Source organism: Cucurbita maxima, unplaced genomic scaffold, assembly GCF_002738345.1.
Source record: "Cucurbita maxima cultivar Rimu unplaced genomic scaffold, Cmax_1.0 Cma_Scf00013, whole genome shotgun sequence".
NCBI lineage: Eukaryota > Viridiplantae > Streptophyta > Magnoliopsida > Cucurbitales > Cucurbitaceae > Cucurbita > Cucurbita maxima.
This window is the reverse complement of record NW_019272029.1, coordinates 929,821-952,447: the sequence shown is the minus strand read 5'-3', so window position 1 is coordinate 952,447 and position 22,627 is coordinate 929,821. Positions and strand designations below refer to the sequence as shown.

General features: G+C 37.4%; 5 protein-coding genes across 9 annotated transcripts; all 5 read left to right on the top strand.

Annotated features, from left to right (window-relative positions):
• Positions 1-352: 352 nt before the first annotated feature.
• On the top strand, positions 353-4,257 carry LOC111488271 (probable serine/threonine-protein kinase PBL25). Its single transcript, XM_023135969.1, has 5 exons — positions 353-521; positions 1,353-1,546; positions 1,760-1,949; positions 2,710-3,101; positions 3,844-4,257. Exons 1-5 carry the CDS (start codon positions 353-355, stop codon positions 4,255-4,257), a joined length of 1,359 nt encoding a protein of 452 aa, XP_022991737.1.
• Positions 4,258-5,276: 1,019 nt separating this feature from the next.
• LOC111488272 (desumoylating isopeptidase 1) lies at positions 5,277-8,046 on the top strand. The gene is made up of 5 exons (XM_023135970.1): positions 5,277-5,377; positions 6,323-6,415; positions 6,519-6,616; positions 7,054-7,370; positions 7,452-8,046. Exons 2-5 carry the CDS (start codon positions 6,407-6,409, stop codon positions 7,838-7,840), a joined length of 813 nt encoding a protein of 270 aa, XP_022991738.1. The 5' UTR covers positions 5,277-5,377; positions 6,323-6,406; the 3' UTR covers positions 7,841-8,046.
• An 857-nt stretch (positions 8,047-8,903) lies between these two features.
• On the top strand, positions 8,904-12,286 carry LOC111488005 (probable myosin-binding protein 6). Of its 2 annotated transcripts, XR_002719146.1 has the most exons (3): positions 8,904-9,974; positions 10,489-11,661; positions 12,241-12,286. XR_002719146.1 is itself a non-coding variant. In XM_023135557.1 (2 exons), exons 1-2 carry the CDS (start codon positions 9,479-9,481, stop codon positions 11,424-11,426), a joined length of 1,434 nt encoding a protein of 477 aa, XP_022991325.1. In that variant the 5' UTR covers positions 8,904-9,478; the 3' UTR covers positions 11,427-11,662. The 2 variants fall into 2 exon arrangements, 1 of the variants encoding a protein (XP_022991325.1); XM_023135557.1 differs by lacking the exon at positions 12,241-12,286 and having other exon boundaries at positions 10,489-11,662.
• Positions 12,287-12,848: 562 nt separating this feature from the next.
• Positions 12,849-18,570, top strand: LOC111488004 (phosphatidylinositol/phosphatidylcholine transfer protein SFH9). Of its 4 annotated transcripts, none has more exons than XM_023135553.1 (15): positions 12,849-13,345; positions 13,450-13,741; positions 14,538-14,637; positions 14,857-15,123; positions 15,213-15,290; positions 15,369-15,470; positions 15,569-15,618; positions 15,725-15,824; positions 15,960-16,052; positions 16,144-16,245; positions 16,740-16,821; positions 17,400-17,785; positions 17,864-17,938; positions 18,096-18,192; positions 18,282-18,570. In XM_023135553.1, the coding sequence occupies exons 1-14, from the start codon at positions 13,339-13,341 to the stop codon at positions 18,141-18,143; spliced, it is 1,782 nt and encodes a 593-aa protein (XP_022991321.1). In that variant the 5' UTR covers positions 12,849-13,338; the 3' UTR covers positions 18,144-18,192; positions 18,282-18,570. The 4 variants fall into 4 exon arrangements, with proteins under 4 accessions (XP_022991321.1, XP_022991322.1, XP_022991323.1 ...); XM_023135554.1 differs by having other exon boundaries at positions 12,850-13,345; positions 15,963-16,052; XM_023135555.1 differs by having other exon boundaries at positions 12,850-13,345; positions 16,147-16,245.
• Positions 18,571-19,321: 751 nt separating this feature from the next.
• Positions 19,322-22,624, top strand: LOC111488233 (pentatricopeptide repeat-containing protein At5g48730, chloroplastic). Its single transcript, XM_023135924.1, has 3 exons — positions 19,322-19,811; positions 20,826-21,232; positions 21,856-22,624. The coding sequence occupies exons 1-3, from the start codon at positions 19,353-19,355 to the stop codon at positions 22,562-22,564; spliced, it is 1,575 nt and encodes a 524-aa protein (XP_022991692.1). The 5' UTR covers positions 19,322-19,352; the 3' UTR covers positions 22,565-22,624.
• The last annotated feature ends 3 nt before the right edge of the window (positions 22,625-22,627 follow it).

Genomic DNA, 22,627 nt, shown 5'->3' with positions numbered 1-22,627 from the left:
CTATTTCTGTCTCCTCTCCTCCGTGTGAGAGCTGTTTTTATTTGAAGGCAATAATTTAGGGTTTCTTTTTTTAACTCTCATTTCCATTCTTCTTCTCTTTTCCTTGTCCCTAACTTCCTGTTTCAAAGCCTGCATTTTGGCGTTCATCAATTGATTGATTGTTTGTTTAGGCCAAAAGAGCCATTTTTTAGCTGTTTCGAGTCATTTTTGAGCCATTTTTCGAGCGTTTTCTTTGAAATTGATACCCAGAGAAGAGAAAGGAAAAACCCCATTTGGGTTTTTGTTGGAAGAAAGGAATTGTTAGGAAAAAAGTTGAGATTTGATGAAAAAAAAGGGGAAAAGAAGAAGAAAAATGAGTTGCTTTCCATGTCTTTGGTCTCGTGGGAAAGCAACACGAAGAACAAAGAGTGATCGAAGGGAACTGTCTGTTTCGTTGCATTCTCGTAGTCTTAAACAACAACAACATCATCATCATGCTCCTCCTCCTCCTCCTCCTCCTCCTCCACGCCCTACGCCTGCAGGTCATTTTTCACTTCTCCCTTTCTTTTCTTTTACATTTTTCGTTTTTTTAAAAATATTTCGATTAGGGTTTGGATAGAGATTGAAAATCGAGACAAAAAAGCATCCCAACCCAACCCCGTTAACAGAAATAAGGTATAGAGATTGGAATTCTCGACCCCATTATCATTCTCTGATGTATGAATGGTCGTAGATCATATTATAAGTTTAGATTCTAAGCATTTAAAAAGTTTTTTTTCACCTTCCTAAACTTTTAATTCAAGATTTTTCTCTTTTTTTAGAAAAATTTTAAATAGGGTTTTGATAGAGATCGGAAATCGAGATGGAAAAGCATCCCAACCCAACCCCGTTAACGGAAATAGGGTATAAAGATCCGAATTCTCGACCCCATTATCATTCTTTAATATATGAATGGTCATAGATCATATTATAAGTTTAGGTTGTAAGCCTATAAAAAGTTTCTTTTCACCTTCATGAATTTTGATTCTAATATTAATATGCTCTTTCTTTTCTTAAGATTTTTTTCTTTTTTTAGAAAAATTTCGAATAGGGTTTCGTTAGAGATCGGAAATCGAGATGGAAAAGCATCCCAACCCAACCCCGTCAACAGAAATTGGGTATAAAGATTGGAATTCTCGACCCCATTTTCATTTTTTGATGCATGAATGGTCGTAGTTCATATTATAAATTTAGGCTCTAAGCGTTTTAAAAAGTTTCTATTTACCTTCATAAACTTTTGATTATTTCGGTGTCACGTCACGAAATTAACTAGAAATTATTCATAATCAAACTCGAAAGCTTATTATTCATTTTTTTTACAAATGCATGAACAGAAAATCCAAAAGGAAACAAGGTGCAAAAGGTAGCAGAGAAAGATATTGAGATTGGGGAAAAGAATAACATTGAAGCACAAAGCTTTACTTTTAGAGAGCTCGCCACCGCCACAAAGAATTTCCGTCGAGAATGGCTCATCGGCGAGGGAGGGTTCGGGAGAGTTTACAAAGGCAAACTCGATAAAACTAACCAGGTAACATCTTCACCCCATCACCTGTTTCTTCCCGCTCGTTTTATAACCATCTTGGTTTTTAAAATGTTCGTCTCTTTGTAAAACTTCTTTTGTCGATAGACTAATAGTTTACTTGTTGAGTTTCGTGAATCGAACTAGTTTATGAGACGAACACGGGAGGAAATATACGAGTAGTTTGTTCAATAACCCTAATGAATATGTGACATGCCACAGGTTATAGCAGTGAAGCAGCTAGATAGAAATGGAATGCAAGGGAACAAAGAGTTTCTTGTGGAGGTTTTGATGCTAAGCCTTTTGCACCATCAAAACCTTGTCAATCTCATTGGCTATTGCGCAGATGGTGATCAAAGACTCTTAGTCTATGAGTACATGCCTTTGGGATCCCTCGAAGATCATCTTCTTGGCAAGTATCCAAAAACGAGTTTAAAATTTTCATATTTTCACGCCAATTTCTCCGTCCTTTAATTTTTCAAGATTAACGTGAAATCCCGTGTCAGTTAGAGAGGAGAACGAAACCAGAGTGTGAAAACCTCTCCTTAGCAGGACCCATTTTAAAAAGCTTGAGAGGAACTCCAAAGGGAAGAACCCAAAGAGGATAATATGTTTTATTAGTGGGCTTGAGTTGCTACAATTAAGAAGGGTGACGTCAAACGCTACTCCCTGAAAGCCACACAAACACAAATTTTTGTTATTAACGTGAGATCCCATATCGGTTGGAGAGGAGAACGAAATATTCTTTATAAGGGTGTGGAAACCTCTCTTTAATAGACTAATTTTAAAAATCTTGAGAGAAAGTCCGAAAGAAAAATCCAAAGAAAATAATATCTGCTAGCGATGAGCTTGGGTTCTTACAATTAAGAAGAGTGATGTCAAACGCCACACCCTGAAAGCCCAAAACATGTCGTGACCCACAAACATGTTTTCGTTGGCGCATAAGCTAAACTTACCTGCCGCGTTTCAACGCTGTTATGTAGTGTCTCAACGTTGTATTCTTTGTATTCCTCTATTTCGTACCTTTTTGCCCATGTGGTCTATTTTCTCGATAATCGAAACCGTACTTTAAATGAACAAATACCAAACGTGAAAGGTTAGCTATGAATAAGCTTTATAAATAGCTCACAAAGATGGGCATTGATTGTATATTTGTTTGATATGCATTATAGACGTTCCAGCTGATACAAAGGCATTGGATTGGGCAACAAGGTTGAAAGTAGCGTTGGGAGCAGCAAAAGGATTAGAATACTTACACGACAAAGCCAACCCACCAGTGATATACAGAGATTTGAAGGCATCAAACATTCTATTAGACAATGATTTCAATGCAAAGCTGTCGGATTTTGGTCTCGCAAAGCTCGGGCCTGTCGGGGACAATTCCCATGTTTCCTCCAGAGTTATGGGAACCTATGGATATTGTGCTCCCGAGTATCAAAAAACCGGCCAACTCACGCTCAAATCCGATGTCTACAGCTTTGGCGTCGTCTTGTTGGAGCTCATCACTGGCCAAAGAGTCATTGACAACGCTCGTCCAGTTAAACAACAAAATTTGGTCGCTTGGGTGAGTCAAAATTGTTATGGTATGATATTGTCCACTTTGAACATAAGCTACTCTCATGACTTTGCTTTAGTCTTTCCCAAAATGTTTCATACCAATGAAAATGTATTCTTGACTTATAAACCTATTATCCTTCCCTAAATTAGCCATCATCCCCTCGAACGCCTCTCCTGAGCTCCTGAGGCCTATGGAACCCTCGAACAGGCTCCCCTTAATCGAGGCTCGACTCTTTCTCTGGAGTTCTTAAACAAAATACACTATTTGTTCGATATTTGAGTCACTTTTGACTACACCTCAAGGTTCAAAACTTCTTTGTTCTATTGACATAACTAAGCTAAGAGCATAGCTCTAATACCATGTTAGGAATCACGGCTCTCCATAATGATATGATATTGTCCACTTTAAGCATAAGCTCTCGTGACTTTACTTTGAACTCTCCTAAAATATCTTATACCAATGAAAATGTATTCATTACTTATAAACCCATGATCATTTCCTAAATTAGTCAATGTGGGACTCCGTCCCAACAATCCTCCCCTCGAACAAAGTACATTTTAGAGCCTCCTCCAAGATCTATGGAGCCCTCGAACAGTCTCCCCTTCATCGAGGCTTGACTCTTTCTCTAGAGTCTTCGAACAAAGTACACCTTTTGTTTACACTTTTGACTACACATTCGAATACTATATTAGAAAGATTCATGTATTAAAAGTGATAAAAAAAAAGTTGAATTTTTTCGTACATTTAGGCATACCCAATATTCAAGGAACCAGCGAGTTTCAAGGAGCTGGCCGATCCCCTTCTTGGGGGAGACTTCCCAGTGAGGGCTTTGAACCAAGCAGTCGCGGTCGCCGCCATGTGCCTGCACGAGGAGGCAGCGGCACGCCCGTTGATCAGCGACGTCGTGACCGCTCTCAGCTTCTTGAGCGCAGAAGCCACGCAATCGTCGTCATCGTCGTATGGCGATGTCCCCTCACCACTTAATGATCACAGTCCAATCAACCCATCCAAAGCCAAAGCCAAAGCCAAACCCAGAGACTATCTTCACGACGACAACGAAACGGCCGAGGCGCGCCAACGAGCGGTGGCCGAAGCCATCGAATGGGGCTCCTCCTCCAGGCAAAACGCCGCCGCTTCGCGCCCCCAAAGTTGTTCTTCCTAAATTTAATAAACCCACGCTCTCATTCCATATGTATATTAAATTCCAATTACGTTACAATATACTAATTATTATTCATTTAACGGTCAAAATATGTTTTTTATTTTATTTTTTTATTTATTTAAAGGAAAGTTGGTGGGTACTTTTTTTCAAACAAAATATAAAGATATTTTTATTCATTTTACCTATTATAAAAATACTATATTAAATTATTCGATGCATAAACAATAATTTATTGATTGAAGTATATATTTACTTAATTTTTTTTCGTAAGAATAAATAAATTAATATAAGTACTTAATTTAAATTAATTCGTTTTAATTTGTTAAATTAATTTATTTATGGATATTTTAGTTACCATAATGGATCATTCAATGGACATTATTCAGTGATTATTAATTATTAATTATATAATATTTTTAGTACATTAATTAAACTATATAATTAATTAAAAATTTAATTAGAAACTATATTACCTAATGCCTTTAAATGTTTTTAACCGACTTTTCAAAAGGATGAAAAAAGTGAGATAGAATAATATGTTCGAGAAAGACATAGATAGATCCAAATAATCATACGTGTTTTAAAACTACAATTTGATATAAAACTTAGATCCGAAAGGTTACATCCTAAATTAACAAAGTTCAATCTCGAGAGGGTTAAGGTCCAAGTCAACCCAAATTGAAAGGGTCGGACCTAAAGCTATGTAAGTGCAAGCCCACGTGAATGAGAGATTTGAGCATCGTAAGATAAGAATCATAAGATTGAAATATTATCGGATGTTATAAAATTCGACATTTAATTTTATGTTTTTTTGTCGGGAATGGTTAAATTATTACAAATACAATTATAAATTAGAAAGTAAAAAAATTTAAATGGTTAAAAATCTAAAAGTGTTTAGGATTAAATTGTTAAAATAAAAGTGATTTTTAAATATATTTTAATTAATTTTAGGCCATTGAAACTGAAATAAATTTTGATGGTACATTCTAGAAAAACAGGAATCAATTCCAATGGTTGAGAATACCTTTCCAACTATAAAAGCGCTTCCACCCAACAAATTCGTTGTCAAGTTCTGCTATTTCTAGCGAAACCATCGCCTCTAATTTCCTACCTTGCTCAGGTTCGTCTCTTTCTTTTCGATCTATTTTGTGATTCTTTTCTACTGGGGACTGCATTTCTTGTTGTCTAGTTCTTATGCAATTGTTTCTGTTTTTGTTTTTTTTTTTCTATCATTTGGAATCCTCGTGTTTGAATCTGAGTTTGGTTTCCCGCGACGGAAATCTTTAGGACCTCATCATTCTATGGTTGCAATGCGGATCTTTTCTTGTTTGTGCCCTGTATTTCGGATTGAAAGAAGCCTGTGACGTTCCAATAATTTTCAGTTTTTGTGTCTATTGGTAATGTGCGTGGAGATCTGGCTTGATGCGTTACTTTTATGGTGTTTTGTTTTGTGATTTCACTCGCTAAGATTATATTGTTCTACGATTGTGGAGGCGTTCCTGAATCCTCTATCCTGGAACAAAGGAAGAATCCTTGTGTATTTTCCAATGATATGGGATTTTTGGAGATGCAGAGAGATCTGCTAATGGGCGTAGGGTCTCTCTCGCATTTGTAATTAATAGCTTATTTTGTTGGATCTGAATAAGTTTCTCCGTTCTATAACTGTCTTGTTTTTGTTTTTGGAAAATTAAGCTGATAAACACTTAATAAACCTTTGAATTTCTCTGTTGCAATCTACTTTCCAACAATGTTACTAAAATCCATGTTAAGTTCAAAAGCTAAAAAAGGTGGTTCTTAATTTTGAAATTTTGCTTAAGAATTCAAATCTTAAACGAAGATCATTATAAAGAATCGTGAGAAAATAAGCACATTTATAAATAAATAATAAAAAAAAAAAATTCAATGTTTATCAACAGGATCTTAGTTCAGGACATTGTTTATACTATTTGTTGGTGTTTTGTCTCCTTTGTGAACTGTTCAGATTTGATTGTTTATTGTGTGGGATGATATTCAATTGTGTTTTCTTGATATTGAACCTTATTTTTTTCCATTGTGATTTGCATAGGTCGTCCGTTTCTTATTATCAGTGATTTTGCTTCCTTGAGCAACTGAAGATAATAAGAATAACTATTAGTCAAATTTTTGAGTAATGGCTGAGGTAATGAAGGCTCACACCTTTTAATTTGTTCAATTTCCTCTTGTGTTGTTGTTTGGAAGCTGATTCGTCTATATTTTCTTTGAAATTATGGAATCTATTGCAGGAAGGTCACAAGGTCACTTTGAATGTTTATGACTTGAGCCAAGGTCTAGCCCGGCAGCTTTCCACCGCATTCCTCGGGAGACCAATCGAGGCCATATGGTAAGTCATTGGCATAGCCTATTTAAAATTGAATCCAAATGTTTGTGCTTTGTGACGGTGCAAATGATTAGTATTTGGAAGCTATAGTGTGATGAGTTTTTTAGATATATTAAGAACATGCCTCATGTGGGCTCCCTTTGATATTTGTTTTATTTTGTGTGTTCGGTTTCAAAAACTATGCTTGGTGAATGGTTTTCAATAGCCAAATTCCATTAACGAAAACAAGTTTTTAAATGCTACCCTTTTTAGTTTACAAAAAATTTCTTGGATCTTGTATAGGGCTTGAAGTCTTGGGTTGAAAATTGTCAGAGTGTTTGAAAAAAGTGTTTTTAAGTTCCGAAAAGGGATTTAAGCACTTAGAAAGTCATTTCAGAGTTCAGGGTTCTGATTGGATAACTAACTTACTATACTTTGGTCAAATTTCTAATTTGTGACAGGCACACAGGAATAGTTGTGTATGGCAATGAATATTATTTTGGTGGAGGTATTCAACATGATCCTGCTGGAAGAACTCCATATGGAAAACCGATGCGATCGATAGATTTAGGAACGACACACATTCCCAAGGACGTTTTCGAGATTTACTTGCAGGATATCAGCCCTCGGTACACAGCCGAGACCTATAGTTTACTCTCACATAACTGCAACAACTTCAGTAATGAAGTTGCACAATTTTTAGTTGGTGCGACCATTCCTGATTACATTCTTGACCTCCCTAACATAGTTATGAGCAGTCCCATGGGCGCCCTCATATGTATGTCATTTTAGTAACCATGCTTTCACTTTTCATTTGTTGGGTCAAGTAAATTCTTAATGAACATGATTTCTTCTCCAGTGCCCATGATTCAGAACCTGGAAACTACGTTGAAGTCAGGTGGCGTTCCGAAGACCCCACAGTTCAATCCTGCTCCAGCTAATGTCACTAGATCATCACCGTCGGGGTCAACAAATAGCTCTAGTACTCCGGTGGCTGTCAAATCAAAGTCGGAGGAAGATGATGCCAAGCCACCTGAGAAGACAACGCCTGCAGCAGCACCGCAGAAATCGGACGCGAACGAGGTTGCAGACCCACTCAGGGATGTTCGTAGCAAGGTGCAGGAAGAGATCGGCCAAGAATTTGCAGCAATCATGGCGACGGGGACTCTGCGGGCGAGCGAAGCAGCAGCATTGGCAACAAAAAGAGTGATGCAGAAGTATGGGCATGCTACACTATCTCAAGGCTAGATTCATATTAATAAACGATGCGATATTAATGATAGCTGTAGAGGATGGAGTGGTGTAGGAGAGTAACTTACTTGTATGGGATGTCTTTCTTTGTATGAGGGAAGAATTAAGTTGACTGACTATGGCTGAATTCAGAATGCTTTAGAAAGAGCATACATATCTTCTATTACGTATTGAATTACTAAACTTCAATGGAGTCAAGATTTTTTTTTTTTTAAAAAAAAAGAAAAATGCTTTATTTCGAGCCATTTTAATAGAAAAATCAACTGGTTCAAATCTTAGTGGTGGATTAATTTTAATATTTTTTATTTGATATTTTATTTAGATTTTTTAACATGGGTTAAAATTTTAATATATTTTCTTCTCATAAAATAATTAATCCTATTAATATTCGTTGAAATCTAGGTAAATCTTAGCTGTGGTTAACTTTTAAATTTTTTTTCTCGATATTTTATATGGGGTTTTAAAGCGTGTGACTCAAATGACGGGATATCAATGGGTTCGACCAAAGTAGAGAAAGCAATGAGATAGTCCCACTTGACCATAAGTACAAAGGTAAGAAGCTTTCTAAGGATGACATCCTTTTATATATGATTTATTTGAGACTTCCAAAAATTACAACCCTAACCCAATTAACCAGTAAGGAAAAACCAGTCGTTTTAGCAAAGCTGCAATTAGAAAGGAAAGGAAGAATGGTGAAGACATCAGTGTTTGCAATGTCGTTAAACTTAATGGTGTATTAGTGACACATTGGAAAAAGGACTAGTTTGTGTACAAATATATAATGACAAAGTGATCCCCTATGGTTCTTAATGGTCGAAGGAATACAAATGCAACTACCTAACTCACGAACAATATTTATCGACCACAAAAGCTTAAGGCAGATCAAATGGTTTGAATCAATGAAAGACTATGTCGTATCCCTTGAACCCTAATCAAGACAACTCACGCCTCGGAGCTCTTTTATTTATTTATGAAAAAAACAATAGGGGTGGATGGCACGTGGATTTGACGAATAAATAGATTAGTAATATGAATGTGTAAATATAGATTCGAGATGAACTCAATCATATCCCTTGAACCCTCAAACGGCGTCCTGCTTTCTCAGCGGCGACACTGTGGCAACCATATGACTGCCGCATGTGTCTCTTTTCCTGTTTTTCATTTATTTTTGTTTCCTAATTTTCTTTTCTTTTACCTTTTCTATAGCTTCCATTCAATTCAATCATGGCGATGATCCAGAAAACGCCATAGCTTTCTTCCTCGTCTTGTTTTTTTTCCCTCATCCTTCTCCTCTGCCCCTTCAAATCGACGTCTTATTCAAATTTCTTCAATTTCCCCTTTTCCACGCCTAACCCATCGCGAATTTCCCTCGTTTCTTACCTGGGTTTTCCCTGTTCTGCAAAATTCTGTAGTTACCAGTCTTGCTCCTCTGTTTTATTCAGGTTTCTTGCTCCTCTGTTTCTGTATTTTCTGTTTTATTTTTTCTCCAAGTATTTGGAAAGATTGCTGTTCTGTTTCAATTATTGTGGACGGTGTTTGTTTCCCGATTCTCATAGTTTGTTACTGTTCTTGATTTCTTACTTGCCAAGTTAGAGGAAGAGCTTAGGATATCCGATTTTCTGGTGATTGAAATCCATGACGTTCCACGAGATTCATTCATGGACCTTCTGTGGACTAGTCAGAGCTTTTCTTAACCTAGCTGTTGTTTATTTTCTTTTGTGCGTGTCAGCGACTGTGTTTATCCCATCTAAGATTTTGAAAGTTGTCGGGTTCTGCTTGCCTTGTCCTTGTACTGGATTTTATGGGAACCAGAACCCTAATTTGTGTTTGCATAGACTCCTTTTTAGTTGGCCCAAGAGGAAGATCTATTTGGTGCTCGATTCGGTCAAGCATAGGTTTCCTTTTGATTTGATTTTGGTCGATGATCAAATGGGTAAGAATATGAATTTGTCAAGGGAGAATCATCATACAGATGGAGTTCCTCTGCTGCAATCTGCGGCATGTTGTAGCAAGGGTAATAGGATTATGTTCCAGAGGCCAAGGCGGAGGAGAGCTTCTGTTGAATATGGGAAATTGTTCAGAAAGGAATGGGAATTTCTGGCATTGGATCAAAAACAAGACCTCATTCCAGGTGGGTTATGTGATCAATTTCATATTCTTCATCAATATTACAAGTTCTTTAAATGTTGTGAACTTATGATGTATTGTTATCTTCCTAGGATTGTTACTGCTTCCTTTCTCTGACATGACAAGTTTGTTTGTTTTTCTGGTTATGAAACTGTTTTGAAGATTAACTGGACTGTTACTAATCGATTTGATGCTAGCCAAAGTAAGAGTGAAGGAACATTACCTGATTCCTTTTTCCCCTTGACTGTTATTCCTATGATACGAGATCACTGCTCATTTATAGATGTAGCTGTGCTAACAAACAAGGACTAACCAGCTAACCGCACGCTTTCCGACTTCAAAGTAACGAACCACCCGTACATTTTATGAAAGAAATTTGTTGGAAGCTGTATTTAACTCATCGTGAATTCCCAATCTCTTTTTTTTTTGTTTGGCTTATGTAGAGGAGGAGGTGTAGGAGGGGTTCTATGTTAATTTTTTTGCTATATAATGATGTTTCTGTGACCTTGCTATTTCAGATGATGTTAATGAATCATATCATATGGACTTGGGTCGAAGAACCTGGCAAGGGTTCGAATCAAGTGGTTTAGTTGGCGAAAATAGTTGTCTGAATAAAGGTTCTTCCACTATTGGACATGGTACCAATAATGATCAAGAGAGAGACATTTTTGGAAATGAAGTCTCTATTAGATTGTTGGAGCAGGCTCTTGAAGAAGAGAAAGCTGCTCGGGCGTCTCTCTTTCTGGAACTGGAAGAGGAGAGAGCTGCCGCTGCTACAGCTGCCGATGAAGCAATAGCGATGATAACACGCTTGCAAAATGAGAAGGCATCGGTTGAAATGGAAGCAAGACAATATCAGAGGTTAATAGAAGAAAAATTTGCTTATGATGAAGAAGAGATGAATATCCTTCGAGAGATTCTTGTTCAGAGGGAAATAGATTATCATGTTCTGGAGAAGGAAATTGAAGCATATAGACAGATGGATTTTTCAGAAAAGGAAGAGTTAAAAGGAAACTGGGATTTCATAGTAGACGAACATAAAGAACAGTCTTCCACAGCTCGTTACTCAAATGGAGATCCACCCGTAGTTCATCAAATTGAAAACGCTCTCTCTCTTTCAAGTAAAGCAAAGTCGAACGAATCTAACAGTTGTAACTCTCAATGCCACTTTAATGAAGAAGGGTTGCTTAAGCAAACGATCTGGACGGATAAAGACAATGAACTGATGGATAATAGCTTATTATTTGAGCGCACTGCTATTGAGGAAGCTCTACGTCGTGGTGGTTTTGAGAAAAGCTTTCTTTCTCGTGGGGGGGTGCAAAACAGATTGGAACACATAGATCACACAATTAATGATCTTGGAAGTTCCATCCTTGATATGGAAATAGACGTTCAAGATATCCATGTGATTGATGAAAAACTCCACATGGATGACTCAAGAGAAGAGAGAAGTTGATAATTAACCATCTAAATCAACCATAGAAGTAAAATTCTGGGCTGTTTAGTTATTTGTAGTTTGATGCAGTGTGCTCCAGAAGAATTTTGTCTATATTGAAAGGTCGTCGTCGCAGTGTCGTCCGGTTAGAAGGGTCAGAACTTCTCCATCTGTGAAGAAAAGGATAGAGAATAATGGAATTTCCTGTTGAAATACCAAACGCCAAGATATTTGATGGTTTGGAGTTCCTTTTAAGGTATGAATTGTCTGTTTACGTTACCATTTATTCATTGTTAATGACCTTATTTAGTTGATCATGGACTCTGCTGATATCTTTGTCTCTTGAAGTTCATATTGATTGAATTGGAAAATGGCAGATGTTAATTCCATTCTGAAAAATGTTAACAATGTGCGTTCAAGTGATATCTTTTAGAGTTCAAGGACTAAATAGATATAAACTTGATAGTCAACGATGTGCGTTCGAGGACCTTATAGATATCTTTTAGAGTTCAAGGACTAAATCGATATGAAAGTCGATGTCGGTGGGCATGCATGATGGTTCTGCAAAGGAACTCCTTGTTTGCAAAGCTGAAGAAAAGAAGGCTTTTGAGACCACCTTTCACTTTCGTGTACTCATATTCTCTGCGACACAGGACGGACAGATTTGACTCAATTTTATCTTAGCTTTATAGAGACGTCGATATCGATCAATAGTATGAAGAATGAATTATAGAAGGAAGGAAGTCATAAAAGTTGATCGAATCATAAATAAATCTCTGTTATTAGTATTAGATTCTTACTAATTGTATACTTTTCTTTTGTTGATAACTTCCAGGTCAGGAGGGGAAGATTCATGAGGATTGTAAATGCCGTTCTGTGAAGAAGAATCTCTGTACATTTTTTTTTTTTTTTGTCCCTTTCTTTTCCAGTTATACTATGAACAGTTTCCTTTGTAAATTAATTATTGATTAGGTACCATTTCTTGATATCATTTGTGTTTGTAACCTGTTGTAAATATGTACATATTTTTCCTTAAAAAACAAACACATTGCGAGTATCTTCCAAAATTTTCTTCTTGTTTTCTTTTGTTGCTAAATAAATTACCTTTTTTGTTCGGGGAGATTTTTTAACGAACGGCTGACGAGTTTTGTTAAGACTCGGGTCTTGAGAATGTATATTTTTTAATTCTTGGTACATCTTGATATCTTACCTTCCTAGCATTTTATCAAAAATCTGTACCGTCCATAAGATAGTGTTATGGGATGGTTTAATTGAATGTTACGACGATTTGGTTGGGGGTTACTTTGACTCCGACCTCAAGATGGTTTTTTGGGATTGCCCACGAGACCTCGCAATTCGTACCGAAAGTAGTGAGATGGCGCCTATTGGGTTGGAATATTTGGTCTCTCAAACTTTTCACCATGTTGATGAATGCTTGAAATCCAAATTCAAATCTTGGCTGGTGATCTTGGATCAATATTTTGATTGGGCTTTTGGGTGGGGGCACAGTAAAAAAGGCAACAAAATGCCAAGTTTGAGTGTGAATGTGAATTCTCAACCAGAATAAAAGTGGTCAAAACTAAGGCTGTAAGTTTCAATTTTGTGTTGGAATCTGATTCTGATCTGTATCAGAATTCAGAAGCTGTTGGAGTTGGAGATGGAATTGGAGTTGAGCACTAAAGTAATCGACAACTCGAAGTAAAAAATACGGCGTTTTCAGAAGCATCGGGGAAGGCGAAGAAGAGACAACGTCCGTCCTGCGTCCTTTTCGCTTTTGTTCTTTTCATTCTCTTTGACGATTTCCTCAATTGATCCTCTGCATGATCTCTGCCCTGATTCCGTTTCCGTCAATTCAGCCAGTTTCTGGGCTCTCTCTCTCTCTCTCTCTCTCTCTCTCTCTGGGTTTGCATCGAATAATTTTTGATCTAACACAATGCCGGGTAGACTTTCGGATCCGATTGAATTTGATTTCGTCAACTTTGATTTCTGCTTCCCACACTCGATCGTCTTGTTTTTGTGATTCGTCTACCTCCCTCTGTTTCAGGAGATTTTGGTGAAGATGAGAGGGCGAGGGTTTTTGAACCTGAATCCTCTGAAGATGACAGACGGCGAACTCGGTCTAAATCTCTTAGGAAGAGGGCGATCAGTGCTTCTGCTAAATTTAGCAACACGATTAGAAGGCAAAGCAGTAGGGTTGCAGATTGCCGCTTTGCTCCGATTTCGGTTGATGAGGTTCGGGACGCCGGGGAGGAAGATTCCGTGAATAAGTTCCGCCAGGCTTTGATCGCGAGAGATCTGCTGCCAGCCCGTTTTGATGATTACCACACTATGCTGAGGTAGCTCAATTGTTGTTTGAACACTAGTGGATTTAAACGATCTGAATAAGCTTCTATGGACGACACCGATTAAAGAATTGCAGGAAAATTTTAGATTTAGACGTCTTCTCCACATTTTTTTTCGTATAATTCGTGTTCTTACCTCACTGTGCTTGTTAGCATTCTTGCTAGATATTCACAACCACATCAACAGCTCTATTTAATTCAATACGTATCAAATTTCTTCATAGCCTAGGCAGAACTTTCTTCCTTCATTGCTTGGTTTCTAGAGAGTTTAATTTAATGAATAATTTGGAGACGAAAAATCAATAGGGTCATGGTTCCATGTGTAGATATCATGTGGCCTCTGCGTCTGCAATTTCTAGAGAATTTTGCAATCGTTCTTCCTATGCCATTTTTTTTAATGAATATTGTTCCAACGTAATGTATAGTTGGGTTTCTTTCTTCTAAATTACTGAAGAGATTTGAAAAAACAATCTTGGCTAGAACTTATCAGTCATTGGTGAAAAGATTGTTTTGTGTTTTAGAAAAAGATTAAACCATCAGGTATCTACGAGTGCGCATTACAATGATGAATATTCGACCACCAAGAACTGTACACCACATAGACACTTGAGTGTACTTTGAACTTTAGAACTCCACAAGATTTTGCAACAAGTGGGAGTGCCTTCTAGTTTTGCAATTATGTCATAAAATTGTGATTTACCATGGAAGAGAAATGAGATATGAAGTTTCTTTTATCGCTTGTTACTTCTCTACTGAATTTTCTTTTCTTTCTTTCTTTTTTTGCCCTCAGATTTCTCAAGGCTAGGAAGTTTGACATGGATAAAGCTCTCAACATGTTTACAGAGATGCTCAGCTGGAGAAAAGACAATAATATAGATACTATTATGCAGGTAATGTGGGACGATGTCTACTTATTTATATATATGTACATTGTTTTGCGTTTCAGTAAACGAATGTTTCAAACATGAAAGTTTAATGATTACGAAAGAATGAGCTGAGACCTATACCCTTGCTGATCTAGCAGTGAGGTCTTAGTTTTTTAAGAAACAAATTTTCATAACAAAAAGAAAGTACGAACGGATGCTGAACCTAAACTAATATCTCTGTAGGATTTCATATATGATGAGTATGAAGAAGTTCAACGATGTTATCCTCACGGTTACCATGGTGTGGATAAAGGAGGAAGACCTGTTTATATTGAAAGACTTGGAAAAATTGAACCTGGCAAGCTAATGAATGTTACCACAATAGATCGGTTTTTGAAATATCATGTCCAGGGGTTTGAGAAGCTTTTTGCTGAGAAATTCACAGCATGTTCTATCGCTGCCAAAAGACACATATATTGTACAACAACAATACTGGATGTTCAGGGACTGGTAATTTCGGGCATTTCTGAGTGTTACCATGTTATGGTAGTTTTGCATTGTATGTGCTGACAGCGATGATTCTTCTTATAATTGTGTAGAACATCATGAGCTTTGGAAAGCTTGCACATGACCTTGTTATGCGCATGCAAAAAATTGATGGGGACAATTATCCTGAGGTTGCCTAAACTATATTTTATATTTAGTTTCCTTACTCTGGGAGCTTCTAAAAATTTTTTATACTCGCTACTTTGCAGACGCTGAATCAAATGTACATAGTGAATGCGGGTAGTGGGTTTAAATTTCTTTGGAACACTGCAAGAACCTTTCTTGATCCAAGAACTACAGCAAAGATACATGTACAAGTCCCCTTTCAGTTAATTTTCATTTTTCTCGAGCTTATAACAATGCATGAATTTTGAGTACTGAAGTTGTTGTTTCCTTGCTGGTTCTGTAGGTTTTGGGCAGCAAATTTCAAAATAAGTTGTTGGAGGTCATAGACTCAAGGTCTGAGGATTTCAAATGTTTTTGTTTCTCATATTTTCTTTTAATCTCATGCTGATTTTTTTTTTTCCTTTTACTAAACTGAAAAGAATGTTTTCTCCTTAAACAGACAGCTTCCCGACTTCCTTGGAGGAGATTGTTCGTGTTCAAATGAAGGTGGATGTCTTAGATCTGACAAGGGGCCCTGGAATGATCCTGAAATCATGAAAGTCTGGTCCTGTCAATTTAGGATGCTTATTATACTTTGTAATTATCAATTTCTAAAAATATTAACATCCGTAGTGTTAATAGTGTTAGCTTCGTTACATAAAGCGTGAAGTTACATCATTGCTTGTTTTATCTAGCAGCTTGTTTTTGCCGAAGAAGCTACTCACTCGAGGAAGGCCAACAATTTCTATGGCAGAAGCAGTTTTGAAATCGACTTTTTTAACTCGAAGGTGACCTTGTTGTTTCATAGCATATATGGCTTCATTATATATATATTTTTTGCTGACATGTCATTTCTGATGCTATTTCCTTTCCTAGTAGCAGATTGACGGTAATGAAATATCTTCACCTGAATCAGGGTCTGAGACAACTGCCACTACCAGTGCTTCTAGCATCCGAAATTTTGTTTCGGTGACTGGCAGGGTAAGCATGATGGAAATTAAATTATTTTAAGTGCTTCGTAAACACGAACTTTTTTGCTTCAATCAATTCTGAGGAATTAATTGTTTATTACAAAGCTGAAGTTGGCTCCTTCTACTGTTGTGACACTAGGATGCTGTTTGAGATATAATTGTAACTGTTCAATGTTTATGTTCTGAAAAGCTGTTTGCTTGTCTTGCAAATATACGAATTAAAAATCAGTGAGGATAGGTTTTAGGAATTTTCTTTTGGGGTCCCCTTGCAAAAGTAGTACTTCTATTTTAGGTCTATCATAAATCATGTCAGAAATATATTGCATTTCAGGAAGTATAAAGGGAAAAGGTGCTGAAAATTGTCCAATTAGTTGGTAAGGTGTATGCTCTTTTAGCAGTTTTGATCTCGTTAGCAGATCATGTTGTTGAGGAATAGTTTCTACATTCTTACGTAAATATCAATTATTTTTTGTAATTTTTTTGTTTATTTTACTTTTGTGCCAGGAAAAGTGCTTCACACCGAGGCCCGTTAACAGCATCGTTGCACCTACAGTTCCTGCTGGAATAATTGAAGAATATGGTTCAAGTAGGTTAACATTCAACTATTCCTTCATTTTTCTTACCTTAGAAACGAGCTTGATAAAATCTATATGAGATGAACGATGTATCTTCGCTGTAGAATGAGAAAGTTTAAACCGTTCCTGCATTGCATGCACCTAGCTTCCTAGAACTCGTGAGCTTTTTCCTAGACTGCTTGTTGACTTCCTTATCATATATTTTCCATCCTCTTCTAATAGTATGATTTGCGTGCTTAATCTTGGACTGATTATGATTTTTGGATTTCTTTTCGTTCTTAGTGTACCGTACCTACTGATAACAAAGAAAATGATCCATATGTCTTCCCACACTGCATGATTTTATATTTTTTCCTCTTCTTTCAAGGAGGCTTATGAATGTCTTACAGTTAAACATCAAATAAGTGACAGTGTAGTGCTTCTTCCAATATGAACCTGTCATAAAGTTGCCAAGGATATTTTTATTCTATAAAACTGATAAATTAGTTCAAATTGTAAAGACATAAATGTTACATGTGACGGGCATCAATAGTGCTTTATGTGGTAACTGACCTACCTTTGTCTGACTGGGTTTTCGTAAACGTGACAGATAATCTAAATGCTGATGTTCAACCAATAAGGCTACTGAAGAAATTCATTCCTCAAGTTACCAGTACATTTGTTCATTTTGTATTCAGAATTTTTGCATGCATATATCTATTAGTCCCAGGATTCCGGAGAATTTTCATGATTAGACATGCTGAGAATCAACAACCTGAAGACACTTCCAACGACCAGTTGGAAGATTCAGGGCCTCAAGAACAGCCTAATACATTGGAAGTGGACCCAATCTGGCAAAGGCTGCAAAATTTGGAAGTTATGGTGACAGAACTTACCAATAAACCTTCAAAAATCCCTCTAGAGAAAGAGGACATGATTAATGAATCTCTGAACCGTATAAAATCCATAGAATATGACCTGCAGAAGACAAAGAGAGTAAGAAATCTTCCAGAATAACAAGAACACTGAAGTGGTTTGTGCTTTAACTGAACATATTTTCTGCTTGAATCCTAGGCATTGCTTGCTACTGCATCAAAACAAGTGGAGCTTGCTGAGTCAATGGAAAGTATAAAGGAAAACAACTTAGTTGTAAGTCTCCAAAATACTTATTTAACATTTTGCACTTCAATGATTAAGCAATTGGTTGTGAACTCCTATTATACATGCTGCAAAAGTATGCATAGTCTTGTTTTTTCCATTATGGAGAAGTCTGTTCACCATTACCAAACATTGTCACGAATTGCAGGGAGCGTATTCATGTTGGCCTAGAACTCGAAAACCATTTTTGTATTGAAGTTTAGCCCGTCACCACCGGTCGAAGTTTTGTTGAATTATCAATTCAGGTTATCTCTCTTTCTCTCTCTCGATCTGAGATGGCTTGTTAGGAAGAATCATCTTCTTATTTCGCTCCCAATTCCATTGTTCTTTTCAGATCTTTCTATGGAACGGAAGATGTTTCTGATCATAAAGAAGAAAAATGGTATACGCACATAATCAGAGTTCTTTTGTATAGAGCATAACACACAGTATCACACCCACACACATTAATATAACTGTTCTTTTACATTTATATTGTACATGATTTACAGTTTTTCTCTTTTGCTCGTTTCCTTATTGAGTCTTGAAACTGATACATAGATATAAGAACTATACATGACCTCACTCAGTTGTGTATTATATCAACTAACATCTGACTAAATATACAAAACATTCCTTGTTTCCCCCTGAGTGTCAGATAATATCATAGTATACATCTGTTTTAACTCGGTTTCATATCATATCTGCAGCCTCTCGATGATATGAAAGTACCCCAAAGCATGTTTTTGTTTTTAATCATTCGGAATCAATTTTTAGGCATTGAAATCATGATTGGTTGTGTGAAATCAAACGTTAAATTGATTTGTTTTGTTGTATAGTTTATGTCGAAGATATGGTGAAGTTTGAACTAACTTCAAAACCTTGAACAAGGGATGAATTGCGAGATCCATGCCCATGAACAAAGTAGGTCGAAGTAACCTAACTCGTCTTTTATAGTCTTTTCTATTTTTATATCACACGAGCTTACTCACTAAAGTTTAAATCCAGTAATAAATTCATATCAACTGATGAGTCATTTGGCTCATAAAATTTAGATCAGTCCTTTCAAATTCAAGAGAGATAGCATTAGATACGTGGACGAGACTCAAACTTAGATGCATTACTTCTTTACATTAAATATAATCTTCATCCCGACTAATTAAATGTGAATTACAAGATAGTTCTAATTCAGGTATCAAATATTAGTAGCACTCGTAATATTAATATATTTAACTCAATTACAAATGACTTAATTCCCCCGATGTATTCATGACATAGATTATGAGATCGATGTAATCCCTTGCATAAATTAATTGGCATTTTAGAACTAAATGGATCAAATTTGAAAAATTAAAAAAATTTAGGGGAAAAAAAGAATAAAATATTTAATGTCACACCAATCGGAGATGTGATACTAAGGCCGTGGATGCGAGGCGAATGGCCTGAGAATCTCAAAGCTCAGCATCCATTATCCATGGCCGCCCACTCCACTCCCTCCATCCTTCTTCCACCGGCAGTCAGCCATTCAAATCCTAAGAACCGTGTATTTCTTTGTCAACAACGAGCGAGCCATCACAATTTCGAATCTCCCGCCCCATCTTCCTCTTCGTCTTCTACGGATGGTAAGCTCATGCAGAGAAGTCCTCGCGAAGGACGCATGGACATCGCAAAGCTGAAGGCGAAGGAAGCGGGCGAGAGAAAAGAGGAGGTCAACAGGAAGATTGCTTCTCAGAAAGCCATTTCTGTGATTTTGCGCAGGGAAGCCACGAAGGCCGTCATTGAGAGGAAGAGAGGCCCCACTAATTCTAAGAAACTGCTTCCGCGAACTGTTCTTGAGGCTCTCCATGAACGAATCACGGCCTTGCGATGGGAGTCTGCGCTCAAGGTCAGTTAATTTTGGTTTTAAGCTGCGTCTGATTTTTCCTTTTCTAGTATTCGTTTGGAAATTTATAATCGCTTTGGTTGGAGACTCTTGGAAGAACAACGTAAAGGTGTTTTGTTCTTCCCTCTTTTTGGTTCTTGTATGATGAGTGAAATGACTCTTGTTCGGAATTCCAGCAGTTCCCTTCATGTTTGAGTTCAATGTAATTCATTTTAAGAACAAATTTAATTGACTGCTTTGAGTGCAAATAAACCTCAATTGAAGCTCAGAAGTTGGATCTTTCTTCATTTAGCAACCAGGAAAGAAGAAACAAGTTTATCTTTGGATTGAGTCGGTAAACACGGGCAGCACCGAACGAGAATGAATATGTATAGTTCTGGTACAACAAAGACGAGGCATAGAAATATAAATCACCATGGAACCTAAAAGTTTGAGCTTGTGGGTAACAACAAATTTAATTTATTTCAACACTTCAACATTCACTAGGTGGATTTGCTCGTGTGTTAGCGATCAACTGGAAGAGGACATTCTGGTTTCCTGTCTTTTTGGGGCATATCAGACTTTGTTGGGACGATCTAAGGCTTTGACTTATCTTACAACCATGGAATAGATTCGGTGAGATCTCACATCGGTTGGGGAGGAGAACAAAACATTATTTATAAGAGTGTGGAAGCCTCTCCCTAGTAGACCCGTTTTAAAAACCCTGAGGGAAAGTCCGAAAGGAAAAGCTCAAAGAGAACAATATCTGTTTGCGGTGGAATAAGCTGCTATTGCTATTTGGAGTGGGAATTTGTATGCATGAGAAAAATTGAAACTGAACTGCGGATGTGCATTCTATACTCTAAATGCATAAGGCCAGCAACTTAAGAAAAACTGGCACCATTGACAACTTATGGATTGTGTCATTAGCATTAATGCTAAATTTTGTTCATTGTTAAGAACAAGAAAAGTTCAAAACTTGGCCAAGAACGACCGTGATTAAGCTAATTCGTCTTCTTAATTGATTATGGATTTCAGGTTTTTGAACTACTACGCGAACAATTGTGGTACAGACCTTACGCCGGGATGTACATCAAGCTAATTGTCATGCTTGGAAAATGTAAGCAACCTGAAAAGGCCTATGAGCTGTTCCAAGAAATGATCGAGGAAGGCTGTGAAGTTAGCCATGAGTCCTATACTGCTCTCCTGTCGGCCTATAGTAGGAGTGGTCTTCTTGACAGGGCATTTTCACTCCTCAACGAGATGAAAAACAGTCCTGATTGCCAGCCTGACGTTCACACTTACTCTATCCTCATAAAATCATGCTTGCAGGTGTTTGCATTCAACAAAGCACAAACTCTACTCTCTGACATGGTGACTCGAGGAATAAAACCGAACACTATTACATATAATACCTTCATTGATGCTTATGGCAAAGCAAAAATGTACTCTTACTTGCCTGCCTTTTGAGAACATAATAGATGATTCATCTGGTTGCTGACTGAACTATGTTTAAATTTGAGTACTATAGATGATAATCAACTTCATTTTTAGATGGAGCTTATATCTTTCTGCAGGCATAACGCCTTCCACGGCCAGTTCTCTTCAATCTTTCCTCCAGAGTCAACTGCTAGAAGTTGAGCTTGGTTATAGCTAGTAGTTGGAGCCAGCATGGGGTGTGTGAGGTCTCCTTTTGTAGGAAAGGGGTGGGTGCCTTGGGGCTGTTAGAAGAAAATGGTTTCGTCTTTTATGCTTATGGACTAGTTCTGCTCCTCTATGTCATGGTTGTTATCAATCTCTCTAGAAACAGTTCAAACCCACCACTAGCCGATATTGTCCTCTCTAGGCTCTCCCTTCTGGGCTTCCCTTCAAGGTTTTAGAATGTCTGCTAGAGAGAGGTTTTTATACCCTTATAAGGAATGTTTTGTTCCCATCTCCAACCGACGTGGGATCTCACAACTTCTGTCTCTTCTTTGCATTGTCCTGTCTTATAATTTGCGACCAGATGAATGTGTCTACTACTTCCATTGTAGAAAAGTAATTCTTTTTGTGTGTATATATTCTGCAGGTTTGCTGAAATGGAGTCCATCCTTGTGGAAATGCTGAGTGATGATGGTTGTAAACCCGATGTTTGGACAATGAACTCGACACTTCGAGGCTTTGGCAGCAGTGGACAATTAGAGACCATGGAGAAGTGTTATGAAAAGTTCCAGGGAGCTGGAATCCAACCAAACATTCAGACCTTCAACATCCTTTTGGATTCATACGGCAAAGCCAAAAGCTATGAGAAAATGAGTGCTGTTATGGAGTATATGCAGAAGTACCATTATTCATGGACAATCGTAACCTACAACATCGTTATCGACGCATTCGGGAGGGCTGGGAATTTGAAACAGATGGAGCATCTCTTTAGACTTATGAGATCAGAGAGGATCCAACCGAGTTGTGTAACACTTTGCTCGCTCGTAAAAGCCTACGGTCAAGCAGGAAAACGCGACAAAATCGAAAGTGTACTGCACATAGTCGAAAATTCCAATATAACGCTGGATACCGTCTTTTACAACTGTCTTGTGGACGCTTACGGGCGAATGGAATGTTTTGCAGAGATGAAGGCGGTACTCGGAATGATGGAGCAGAGAGGATGCAAGCCTGATAAGACTACCTACAGGATCATGGCTCGAGCTTATTCAGATGGAGGAATGGCCAACCATGCCAGGGAGATCCATGATCTTGTAAGAACAGCAGAAGCAAGTAAGAGAACTCGTCCTGACTTATGATATTAATCTCTTAGCATATGTAATGAAATAAATCTCAGTATTGATAATTAAAGGAGAAATTTA

Coding starts and splice junctions, on each gene's coding strand:
- LOC111488271 (XM_023135969.1), top strand. CDS start 353: ATGAGTTGCTTTCCATGTCTTTGGTCTCGTGGGAAAGCAACACGAAGA. Junction 522..1,352: donor TCCACGCCCTACGCCTGCAG/GTCATTTTTCAC, acceptor ATGCATGAACAG/AAAATCCAAAAGGAAACAAG. Junction 1,950..2,709: donor CCTCGAAGATCATCTTCTTG/GCAAGTATCCAA, acceptor TATGCATTATAG/ACGTTCCAGCTGATACAAAG.
- LOC111488272 (XM_023135970.1), top strand. Junction 6,617..7,053: donor AGACCAATCGAGGCCATATG/GTAAGTCATTGG, acceptor AATTTGTGACAG/GCACACAGGAATAGTTGTGT. Junction 7,371..7,451: donor TCCCATGGGCGCCCTCATAT/GTATGTCATTTT, acceptor TTTCTTCTCCAG/TGCCCATGATTCAGAACCTG.
- LOC111488005 (XM_023135557.1), top strand. CDS start 9,479: ATGACGTTCCACGAGATTCATTCATGGACCTTCTGTGGACTAGTCAGA. Junction 9,975..10,488: donor AAAACAAGACCTCATTCCAG/GTGGGTTATGTG, acceptor TTGCTATTTCAG/ATGATGTTAATGAATCATAT.
- LOC111488004 (XM_023135553.1), top strand. Junction 15,825..15,959: donor ATGATCCTGAAATCATGAAA/GTCTGGTCCTGT, acceptor TGTTTTATCTAG/CAGCTTGTTTTTGCCGAAGA. Junction 17,786..17,863: donor ACCTGCAGAAGACAAAGAGA/GTAAGAAATCTT, acceptor CTTGAATCCTAG/GCATTGCTTGCTACTGCATC.
- LOC111488233 (XM_023135924.1), top strand. CDS start 19,353: ATGCGAGGCGAATGGCCTGAGAATCTCAAAGCTCAGCATCCATTATCC. Junction 19,812..20,825: donor GATGGGAGTCTGCGCTCAAG/GTCAGTTAATTT, acceptor TATGGATTTCAG/GTTTTTGAACTACTACGCGA. Junction 21,233..21,855: donor GCTTATGGCAAAGCAAAAAT/GTACTCTTACTT, acceptor TATATTCTGCAG/GTTTGCTGAAATGGAGTCCA.